Source organism: Pteropus medius, unplaced genomic scaffold, assembly GCF_902729225.1.
Source record: "Pteropus medius unplaced genomic scaffold, Ma_sr-lr_union100, whole genome shotgun sequence".
NCBI classification, from domain to species: domain Eukaryota; kingdom Metazoa; phylum Chordata; class Mammalia; order Chiroptera; family Pteropodidae; genus Pteropus; species Pteropus medius.
In genome coordinates this window covers 18,740,045-18,751,292 of record NW_024344378.1, presented here as the reverse complement: position 1 = coordinate 18,751,292, position 11,248 = coordinate 18,740,045, and the positions used below count along the sequence as shown (strand labels likewise).

At 47.3% G+C, this 11,248-nt stretch overlaps 2 protein-coding genes across 2 annotated transcripts; both read right to left on the bottom strand.

The window, feature by feature from the left end:
* Window positions 1-1,010: 1,010 nt before the first annotated feature.
* CYP17A1 (cytochrome P450 family 17 subfamily A member 1) lies at window positions 1,011-6,756 on the bottom strand. The gene is made up of 8 exons (XM_039871330.1): window positions 6,418-6,756; window positions 4,811-4,949; window positions 4,370-4,599; window positions 3,618-3,704; window positions 2,998-3,213; window positions 2,542-2,711; window positions 1,883-1,986; window positions 1,011-1,394 (listed from the first exon to the last, which is right to left on the bottom strand). Exons 1-8 carry the CDS (start codon window positions 6,712-6,714, stop codon window positions 1,111-1,113), a joined length of 1,527 nt encoding a protein of 508 aa, XP_039727264.1. The 5' UTR covers window positions 6,715-6,756; the 3' UTR covers window positions 1,011-1,110.
* Window positions 6,757-9,505: 2,749 nt separating this feature from the next.
* LOC120609688 (pancreatic progenitor cell differentiation and proliferation factor-like) lies at window positions 9,506-9,766 on the bottom strand. The gene has a single exon (XM_039872422.1). It carries the CDS (start codon window positions 9,764-9,766, stop codon window positions 9,506-9,508), a length of 261 nt encoding a protein of 86 aa, XP_039728356.1.
* Window positions 9,767-11,248: the final 1,482 nt, after the last annotated feature.

Sequence of the window (11,248 nt, the reverse complement as noted above, 5' to 3'; positions counted from 1 at the left end):
TTAAAGATGCTGGTTTCAAGGCTTGAAGATGTCTGGGTTCCAGCATTATCAACTTCCTGGGGTTGGCAGGGGAGCAGGGCCAGAGCCCGAAGGCCACTGTGGAAGCCCTTTCCTGGCAGTGTTTATTTACATCAGGACAGGATGAGGAAAAGGAGACCTGCCAGTGTTTGGGGACCAAGACAAGAGGGATGGGCAGTGGTTGGTTGAGTTTGTGGATTACGCACATTCCCCCGAAGCCGAACCGCTGAGGTACATGCAGCAATGCCCGTTTGATCAAAGCAAAGATCCATTGCTCCACTCTCAAAATATAAACTCAGTTCCACCACTTCTCGCCTTCTCCGCTGTTGTCACCAGGGTCTGAGCCACCATTATCTTGCTCTCCTGGACCAGCACAACCACCTCTTCCTCCCTGTCCTCACTCTCATCCCTCTACAGACCAATCTCCACTCGGCAACTAGGGTGATCTTTTAAAAGTATATGCCAGAACTTACATGTTTAAACCCTCCAATGACTTTCAATCACACTTGGAACGAAAACCTAGATTCCTTCCTGCTCATTTCAAAGGCTCCGTGGGACCCGGCCGCTATCTTCAATATGACCTCATCAGGGACCACTCTCCCCTTCATTTGCTAGGAGCTGCTCCAGCCACACTGACTTCTCCCACCTTGAGAAATTCTCACCTGCTGCCCCCTCAGCACGGGACACTTTCCAGGGTTTACACCTCCCCAATCAATGGTTTACAGTGCCCCAGCCTCTGCCATTCTCTTCTCAAATCACCATCACCTAGTAAAATTGACTTCAAAATACTTATGAGTCTCTGAAATGCTTAGTTATTTGTCAGCTGTCACTAGAAATGTCAGCTTGAGGAGACCAGGGAGCGTGAGTGTCCAGGGACAGTGAATGGCACATAGGAGGCGCTCAATAAAATATTTGTTGAAAGAATGAGTGAACAAATTAAAGGAATGAGCCACTCAGGGACCTTCTGAAGAAAAACTTTAATTTATGCATATCACTGTTGGGGGCTGCAGGGTAGAGAAGAAGGCGGGGTGGGCAGGGGAATGGTGGGGGAGGGTGGGGTAGCCACACAGGGTGGAGTGCTAGGTACAGCTTCTAGGTGCTATCCTCAACCTGGGCTTCCCTCCAGGCCTGGCGCATTTTAACCTTCACTTTGTAAGAGTCGATCAGAAAGATCAAATTGGGATCGCCCTCCAGGGAGGGCAGCTTCCCATCATCCGGGATCTCCAGGTCGAACCTCTGCAGCAGCCAAGACATGAAGAGGAAGAGCACCTGGCGGGCCAGATTCTCACCTATGCAGGAGCGGGGTCCTGCTCCAAAGGGCATGTAGCTTAACGATGGCGAGATGAGCTGGCTCCCTGTGGGGTCCAGGAAGCGCTCTGTGGACATAAGGAGACATCAGGCAGGGGCCAAGGCCAAAGGAGGTGGAGGAGTGCCTTTTCCCTGACTGAGGAGCCCCAGTCTAAGGAGGTAGGCAGCCTTACTTGGGGAAACCCTAGTCTGAGGAGAGACATGGCCCTGCTGTCATGTAGCCCTTGATCACACAGAGGAAATGAAATATTCAGGAAGGATAGAAAGGAAGCAGTATCAACAGATAAAAATGCTACCATCCAAGGGAGAGGGGGCCAATTTAATGTGAGACATATGCCTAGAGGGCTTCTTAGAGGAGATTTGCAGTTGGTGGAAGGAGAAAGTAGGAAACCCAGCTGTGAAGAGTTTGGGTAAGTCTAGGGTAGGATGGGGGTGTCAACAGGTCCATGTAGTTGGGGCCAGGAGTTTTCTAATTGTCAGCTGGGCAGAGGGGCGGTGGCGCTGGAGTGGCAGAGCACAGAGAGCAGGCTGAGAGCAGGACAGAAAATGGACTTACCGGGCATGAACTGGTCAGGCTGGTGCCACTCTTTCTCATTGTGATGCAGTGCCCATATATTGACGACAACATTTGTTCCCTTGTCAATGGTAAACTCGCCAATGCTGCCCCAGAGAGGAAGAGGGAAAGGGGTCTGGGATATCGTCCTCCCTACCTGCTCGGTCCTAAGCCTCCATAGTCCCCTGCCCTGGGGAAAAGAGCTCTTTACTCCCTCATGCCCACTTCCTCATCTTTTCCTCAGCTTCCGCCAGATTCAAAATGAATCCAGCCCTTCTTCAGTCCTCCCGTCCCGACACACACTTATGTATCAGCACTTTTGAACGTGGGCATTTGTGCTTGCCGGGGCATGTGGGAATGCATTTTGAGCTGGTGCAATGTGTGTGTTGTGAGCAGCAGTCTTTCCTCCCAGACCACAAGTGTCCAGGACAGCAGGCAGCTTCTGAGGGAAGTCAGGTAGATCTGTGGATTAGTCACTGAGTGTTAGTGGGTGGTGGGTACATTGATCAATAGGGTCATGGGTAGGATGATTGATAGTCAGTGGTTGACTGTAGGCTGACCAGCAAGCTGGGGGTGTGGGGGCGTGGAGGAGAAGCGAGGTGGGCTGGCAAGCAATGTCGAATGCATCATAGGGCTGGACGTTATTGGGAAGGAAGGCACACCTGGAGTCAACGAGAGCCTTGTGTGGGAGGAGCGTAGCTGCCACGGGCCGAATGCGAAGCACCTCTCGGATGGTGGCCTCCAGCAGGACGAGTTGGTTCCGGTCACTGATAGTTGGTGTGCGACTGAAACCTACATTCTGGTCAATCTCCTCCTGGATCTTCTTCTGCAACTGCAGGCCAGAGAAGGGTAGATGTGCCCAGAGTGCTTAAGCCTGAGAGAGGCATGGGCTTAGAAGAGCTGGCCCAGCCTCTTCCCAGTGGTGGCTCTGCATCCCAGGTTTTCTTTGCAAAAGATGGGGCCGCTCCGTGCTAGGGCCAGAACCAACAACCGCATGGGTAGTCCAGCCATCCTGCATAAAAGGCCCGGGGGTATTGCCTCTCCTTCTCTTTGGGGCTAAAGGTGGGTCTGGCTGGGGTCAAGAGTGGTTGGGAAGACTGGAGTAAGGAGAAGCCTACCTGAGGATAGTGTAGCAGGAAGGCCACAGTCCACTTCACCACAGAGGTTGTGGTTTCTGTACCGGCCCCGAAGATGTCTCCTATGGTTGCAAAAATGTGTCGATCTGAAATTATCTCTGGATCCTGGTCTGGGCCAGCAGCGTTATTGTCTAAGTTCATCTGGGCTTGGATCAGTACGTCCGCCAGGCTATTGATAGAGTCGCTGCTGAAATTCTCCTGGTTGGGCAAGGTTGGGAAACAGTGATAAGGAAAGAGCTTTATCTGTAACACCTTGCCATACTTCCATCCCAGACTGGAGATACAAAGGCTTCTTCCGCTTGGAAGTGAGGGCGTGGAGTGAGTCTAGGCAGAACTTATGAGCTTAAGAGATGAGGCAGTGCTAGATCCTCTTTAAATTTTGGGGGTGGATGGGTTCTTTCTAGGATCCTCTCCAACTCCTCACTTCCAACCCATATTCATTAGTGAAGTCAGTTTGTATTGAGCAACTACTATGTGCCAGGCTCTCTGCTGGGCACTGAACATCTTATGGTGTTCATAACGGACCCTAACCCTGCTCTCATACCCAGCTGCACACTAATGCTTTTAACCCAACTCATAATCTCTTCTACTCCATCACCTACCTTAAGTTTTTTATAGATTTCAGTGAACATTTCATTTCGCTTTTTAACACAAGCCCTCATCTTTTTCAGGCTGTTGTTGGGGAAAATCTGGAAAGTAGAAAGAATATCAAGTCCATTCCTCTTCCATTTTGCTTCTACAGCTACCAGAATCCCTCCTGGGGCCAAATCCTAGCCTTCTGGAGGGTTCCCACCCCAACCCTAACCTTCAGCCAAAATGGAAGGCAAGATGGGAACACAGAATGAGACCACCAATGACAACTAGGAGAATTTCAAACAAGGGAGAAGGGAGTGGTCTCCACTTTCTCCTCCTCATTTAATCAAACATCGAGCACTGATTGAGGTTTCACTTAGCAGACTCTGCAGTGTGCCCAGCCCTTAAGAGTAACATAGACTTGCGTCTGAAGGCTTAGAGAAGTTTCTTAACTTCTCAAAGGCTATTTTCTCATCTGCATGGGGATAATAAAACCTGTCTCCAAGTGGAATGCCATGATTAATGCATATATAGTGCTCAATACCGGCACATGGCAATTAGTAAATAGAGAGCCGTTGTTGTGAATATAAAATACATGATTAAAAGCTAAACCTATTTATGTAGAGAAGTGGCAGCTTTTAAGAGTCAGAGGAGGCAGAGGTCACTGTGGCCGAGGTGGTCAGGAAAAAGGTGGGTCTGGAGCTGGTCATTAAGAAGAAAGAATTGGAGACACTGTTAGGGTCTGCTCGGATCTAAAGGTGGAGCCCAGTCTTGTCCTCACCTTCAAATAAGAGAATATGTCTACTATATGGTCCTTGCCCAGAGCATCCATGATGTCTTCATTGTATGAATATATGATCTTCAGCATAGGATGCTCCTTCTTATATGAGGTATTGAAGCAGATCAAGGAGATTATGTTGGTCACCGCCAGGAAGAGATGCATGGAAAAATCTATGGACTGTCCATTCTGGGTGGCCAGGAAATCACAAAATGAACTGATTTCCTGACATACTGAGGGAAGAGAGGGACATGAGGCTGGAGAATTAAGCAGTACCTTCACCCCCTCTCCACCAGTTCCATCTGAGCCAGGGACATATAGTAGATGGCCACTAGATGGCAACAGTAGCCAAGAAAACGCTAGATTGAGCCGTCCATAACCCCTCTCCCCTCCCTACCCAACCCGCTTCTCCCTCCAGAGCTGAGAAGCCAGCTGGGCACTTACTGATTTTCTCTAGCCTCTGGTTGCCATCCTTGAACAGGGCAAAGGTGGCCAGCACCAGCTTCCGATGCAGCTGCCAGGCGGCACTATGGTCAGCAAAGGCAACGCCCTTTTGGTTGTCTGACAGGATGTCTAGAGTTGTCTTTGGAGAGCAGGAAAGGCTGTAGGAATCAGACACCGTCTACCTTCCCTTGCCCCGGGCGTCCTACACCCATTCTCCCTTCCTGAGGGAGAAGGAAGCTACCTGCCATGCTGGCCTCCTTGTGGGGCATCCCTGTTCCACTCCACCATGACTGTAAGGCCTTGGTAGGGCAGGGCCAAAGGCTCCTCTACTCCCAATTCCATCAGAGAGACAGTGTGAAGAAAGAAAGAAGCCTGAATTACAATGCAGGGGTTCTGGGGTTCAATTTCAATGACTAATTGACTCCGGGCCTCTCTTTTCTCATCGGTTTCTGACCAGAGGAGGGCAGCTGTGGATGGGATAAGCTCTCTGAATTGTGCCTGTCCTAGGGTCAGGAATGGGGGTGGGGACTTGCAGAGACTGAGGACTTCCCAGACCTCCGCCTTTCCCTGGGCCCTGTGGGGGAATGCTAAAGGCACAGCAGCTCATCTCCTTTTTGTTTGCCCTGCCATTCCAAGGCTGTGCGCCCACCCAGGGCCACATCTGGAGAGTGCAGATGTCCACTTAGTCTGAACTTAGGCCAAGCCACCTCTTCCCAGAGGCACCCCAAAAAGCATACAGGTCTCAAGCTTCTCCTGTTCTCTTCCCTGACCTGCAATCCCCAGCTGACTAGCCTTTTCCTCTTTGCACTGGAAAGAGCTCAGTGTAGTTGAGAAGGAGGTAGTTGGCCAGCAAATCTGGCTGACTGGTCAGTAAAAACAAGTCAACCCTTGGCTTGATCAACGATGAGTGGCTGGGGGGCCCTGCCTGGGGTGTTTAGGGTAGTGCCCAGCAGCAGGGTACTAGGATGGGGTGTTGGTGCTGTTCCTGGATAGCTAGCCCCTCACATTTCCTAGGAGTACCACCAAAAGCTCAGAAGGATAGTACATCTTCATCCTCAAAATGCTACCATGGGTCAGTCCCCTGTGAGCTGCAGCAGCTTGGGATCGTTCCAGAGAAACAGCACCCACCGCCACCCTCCTCCCCGCCCCCCAGAGAGGGCAATAATTACTATCCCCATTTTTACATGAAGAATAATAGAAGAATAATAGAACTATTAATCGAGCACTAATGCACTGGATACCAGGCTAAGGTCTTTATATGCACTATGTCATCTAATTAGGGAAGTCTGAGCTTAGAGAGATCATCATCCAGTTCAGGGGTGAGATGACAGGAGTGAGGAACCCTGACCCCCTTAGGCCACAGCTCCCACCCTACTCCACCTCCTAGGCAGCCCAGAATATGAGGTCTCTCTTTAATTCTTCCTGCCTAGTTTAGAGGCCAGATGGAGCCTTGAGGGATCGCTCCCCACCCATAGCCCTGCTAGTCTGTTTTGGGGAAGGATTACAGGTTGTTGGAGCTTGAAGGGTCATTCTAGGCATGGTCTTGGCCAAAGAACTGAACAACCCTGGGGGACAGTGAGAGAGGAAGGATGATGGGCAATACTTACCACTTGGGGCCGTCCAGAGAATTCCTTGCCCTTCTTGATAAGCACCTCCTTGGCTAGCTGGTGGTGGCCAATCATCACTATAGTCTTGCTACCCATACGAAAGGAATAGATGGGGCCATATTTTTCCTGTAGCTTGAAGAAATTCACGTGCGGATGGCCATGTCTAGGGAGGAATGGCAAGCTGCCCACCAAGGGCAGAGATGGGAGGCTCTTGGGGTACTTAGCACCAGGGCGCTTTACTTTGGGCTGAAAGAAATAGGCTAGGGTGAGCAGCAAGACAGCCAAGAGCCCCCACATGGTGGCTGGGTGCCTGCAGACAGGACAGACAGCTGTGGTGGGGAATTGCTGCAGCTGCTCTAGGACACAAGGAAGCCTTTTTAAGACCTGCCCTGATCTTCACCTTGACTGTGTTATCTCTTGCCTTGTGGAAATTTATCCTGGAGTACAGCCAGAATAGGGAAAAGAAGGGGGAGTAGAAGACTCCTCAAGGGCTGGCTCAACTCCAGGGCAAATCCCTAAGGGAGGGGCAAGTCATGAGAGGACAGTTGGTTCCCCGTCCAGTCCCCAGAGTGTGCCAGAAGCAAATGGTATCTGGGTCAGGGATCACGTTGGGGGCATTCAGTGTTGTAAAATCAAAATCAATAGATAGATGATTGTCAGGAAGGTTGCAACCAGTAGGGGCTGTCAAAGGTATTTTGTCTTATGTAACAGCTGAGCAAAGTGAGGCCTTAAAAGGTCAGGCTTGTATAAGGTCACATAAGACACGGACGACAAGAACCCAGATGTCATGTTTTGCTGCTCTTTCCAGAGGCAGTGAGGCCCGAGGGTTGAGAGCATAGGCCCTAGAGTAAGATAGGTTTGGATTCAGGTCCTAGCTTAACCACTTTCCAGCTATTTGATGTTTTTCAAAATATTCGTTTTGTTATGTTATAATATACACAACACAAAATTTACCATTTTAACTGTTTTAAAGTGTTAAGTAGCATTAAATATACTCACAATGTTGTCCAAACCATCACTGCTATCTACTTTAAAAACTTTTCCATCATCCGAAACAGAAACTGCACCCACTAAGCAGTAATTTCCCATTTTCCCCTCCCCGCAGCTTCTGGTAACTTCTAATCTACTGTGTCTCTATGAATATGTCTATTTCACATAAGTGGAATCATACAATATTTTTTGTGTCTGGCTTATTTTACCTAGTATGATGTTTTTGAGGTTTATCTATGTTGTAGCAGATATCAGAACGTCATTCTTTTTTATGACTGAATAATATTCCACTGTATGGATATACCACTTCTTGTTTATCCATTCATTAGTTGATGGGTACTTAGGTTGTTTTCACCTTTTGGCTATTGAAAATAATGCTGCTATGAATATGGGTATACAAGTACCTGAGTACCTGTTTTCAGTTCTTTTGGATATATATGTAGGAGTGGAATTACTGGGTCATATGATAATTTTATGTTAACCTTTTTAAATTTCAGTTTCCTCCTCTGTTATTGGGAATAATAATGGACTCTACTTCTCAGAGTTGTCATGATTCGATGAGATCATGCATGTAAAAGCACCGTCTGTCATGAAGTAAGTGCTCATTCATTATTTACTGTTATCATTATTATACCAAAATGGCTTCTTAGTGTTTTTGAGCTCTTATTAGTTGATATTCCTGACAAACAGCCTTCAGGGGCTCAATCAACATTTACCAATGATTTAATATTATGAGATAAAGTCACAGCCACAAGGAGGTGACATCCCTGGTGTCAGTCATCATAGAAGAGGTGGGACCTCAGACAGGCAACCAGGACTCACGGAGTGAAAATCACAAAGGAGGGAGATGGATGTTCTGCCCCTCTCTGGGGGTGACCTGCCAGTGTCTATACTTTGGAGTACAGACTGGTGCGAGAGCTGCTGAAATTAGGTAGGAAGATGGCAGATAGGGACATCATGATGAAGATGAGCCAGAAAGGCCTTGTATGCCAGACTGTCTGATTGCCCACTATTCCACATGTTCAAATATAGTTCAGACTTTTAGGACCATTTAAGATCAGAGGTATAGGTTGGGGTAGTCAGAGAAGCCTTAATGAAAGAAAGGGGATTTACGGTAGGCCTTGAAAAAAGTTAGGACTAGTAGGCAGTGTGTGGGGAGTGGAGGAAGAAGGACACTGGAAGGGACCGACAGCAGCCGAGTCAAGTATGTGGAGGCCGGAGGGGCCTGATGTGTGTGGAATGCTGATGGTTCTGACTGGACACACAAAGGGCGTGAGCTGTGGGGGATCCCTGAGGAATAAGATCTGACAGCCCGAATCAGGCTCTGGAGCTGTGAAAGGGATGGCTAGGGAGGATGAGAAGCTATTTACAATTCTGTAGCAGTGGAGTGACAGGGGAACAGCGATGTTTTAGGAGGATAAATCTGCTATCAGTGCTAGGGTAGACTGGGTGAAGAGATCTTGTGTCAGGTTTGACAGAAAGATGAAACGGGGGAGTCCTGAGTCCTGTGATCCGGACAGGGTCCTAAGTGGGGTCAATCAACTGGTAGAGAAATATGAATTGTGTGTGAGTTTGTGCGACATTTTTATTTTCTGCCCGTATATAATCATCTGAAATCATAGGACAAATCAATAAATATTACCATATACCAATCAATTAATTATTTTCAAAATCAAAGAGCCAAATGTTTCCCAAAATTTGATATACATTAGAATTATTTGGGACATTTTATTTATTTATTTGTTTATTCATTTATTTGCTGGCTGCTCGTCGTTTATTTTCCATTCGGTGCAAAGCACACAGTTACAGGGTGTCAGGAAGGCTAGCGTGTTGCTAGGCTTGTAAAGAGTGAGGCTCTCTCAAGTTCCTATTAGGTGTTTTGCTGTTTTGATATTAAGGAACCTAACTGCTTCTGCTGGCTGCAGCCTGCCTAGTCTATGAAGGTAGGGAGGGAGTAGGGAAAGGGGCTCTAAAGAGCTTAGTGCCTCTGGAAGTCTGGTGGCTGCTGGTGGCCACTCAGGATGGTGGCCCAGCGTTGGCTTTGCTGGACTGGACACCAAGCTGACTTCTTGTAGCTTGCCGAGCCAGGTACAGGTGATCACGCTGCTGCAGGCCCAGGGAGACGGCGAGTGCTCTGGAGACTCCAACACTGTGGCCACGAATAGGAGAGTGGACTTCTGGAAAAAGCATCTCTCCCGCCAGTGACCTGGGTCAGCCTTGGGGAGGCCAGGGTGTTGGGGATGGCTTCCCCAGGGTACTCGGCACTTCCACAGGAGCTGTTCCTCGAAGTGGAACTCAGGTGGCACAGGTAGCAGTCCTGGGTGGCCACGAGCCAGTCGCTGGAGGGGGTGGCTGCCATGCTCTTGCCTGTGTGCTGGAGGAAACCTCGGGTATATATATTTTTTTGACTTGTCAGGAGTTTTATTAATCTTTTCAAAGAATCTCCTTACCCATCAAGTCTATGACTGTTGTGATTTTATTTCATTCTTAACGTTGGTAAATGATTGAAGCAAAACGTCCTGTGTAATTTTATACTAGAATTGAGATGGAAAGCTTGGATGAATTCCACTTCCCTTGGACCTCTATTTCCCTTGTTCCTTGTCTAAAACATAAGCCCCATTATCTACTAAATCTTCAACTTCGTTTAGGTATATAACCAACAGAATGTGTATTTATATTCACCAAAAGGCATGAGAAAGGGTGTTCAGATCAGCACTATTTGTAATAATCCCAAACTAGGGAAAAAAAACAATATTTATGCATCGTAGAATGGATAAATTGTCATACTTTACACAGCGGAATACAATACAGAGATGAGAATGAATGAACTGCAACTACATGCACCGACACGGATGAGCCTCACAAACATAATATTGAGTGAAGAAACCAGGCTCATAAGAATGTATGCTGTATAACTGTATTGTGAGGTTCAACCATATTGGTGCATGTAGTTGCAGTTCATTCATTCTCATCTCTGTATAGTATTCCACTGTGTAAAGTATGACAGTTTATCCATTCTATGATGCATAAATATTGTTTTTTTCCCCTAGTTTGGGATTATTACAAATAGTGCTGATCTGAACACTCTTTAACATATATATGTTTAAAAACAGATAAAGCTAATCTGTGGTTATAGGTGTCAGGATAGTGGTTACCCTTGAGGGTGGTTAATAACTGAAAGAGGACTCATGTGGTGGCTTCTGGGGAGCAGGTAATGTTTTGCTTGTTGATATGGTTGCTGGTAATACAAGTATATTCACTTTGAGCTGAACATCAATTTGTATGTATGTTATATTTCAATAAAAAGTTTACTTAAAAAAGTTAGGTGCCTCGGGAGTTTGTGACCTTCTTGAGATTGTGTGCAAAATTTACATGAATCTATAAATACATATTTTTCTGGAGAGAGGATCCATAGCTTTCATCAGCTTCTCAAAACAGGGACTTTACCATTAGCTCAGAGTTCCCTGTATCCTCACTTATTCCCATCCCCATCTTGCTTCATGATTCTTCTATGCCACCCATCCTCAAACTGCTTCTCTCCCTCTCTCCAAAACCTTTTCTTTTCCCTTGACTTCTCTGGTATTCTCTCTTTCTAGAACAAGCGTATTTCCATATTTTCCTTATCTAGCTATAGAATATGCTCTCAACCTCCTGCCTTACCTAAACTGGTCTCTTCTATGAGGTCAGCCCTTTCCCTGCTGTTCTTTTGAATAAAAACACCTAATGTCCAGGTTAGGCAATGGAGTCGACATTCTCTGCACTCCCCACAGCCTCCAGACCACCACTCATCCACCTTTGAGTACAGATTCTTTCTCCTTTGCAGTTTCAAACGTTTGTTATT

Excerpts from the sequence above, each read along its gene's own strand:
- LOC120609688 (XM_039872422.1), bottom strand. The coding sequence starts at position 9,766 with ATGGCAGCCACCCCCTCCAGCGACTGGCTCGTGGCCACCCAGGACTGC.
- CYP17A1 (XM_039871330.1), bottom strand. The coding sequence starts at position 6,714 with ATGTGGGGGCTCTTGGCTGTCTTGCTGCTCACCCTAGCCTATTTCTTT. Across the intron at positions 4,600-4,810 it reads CCAGAGGCTAGAGAAAATCA|TATGTCAGGAAATCAGTTCA; the intron begins GTAAGTGCCCAG and ends CTCTTCCCTCAG. Across the intron at positions 1,395-1,882 it reads GCCTGACCAGTTCATGCCCG|AGCGCTTCCTGGACCCCACA; the intron begins GTAAGTCCATTT and ends TTATGTCCACAG.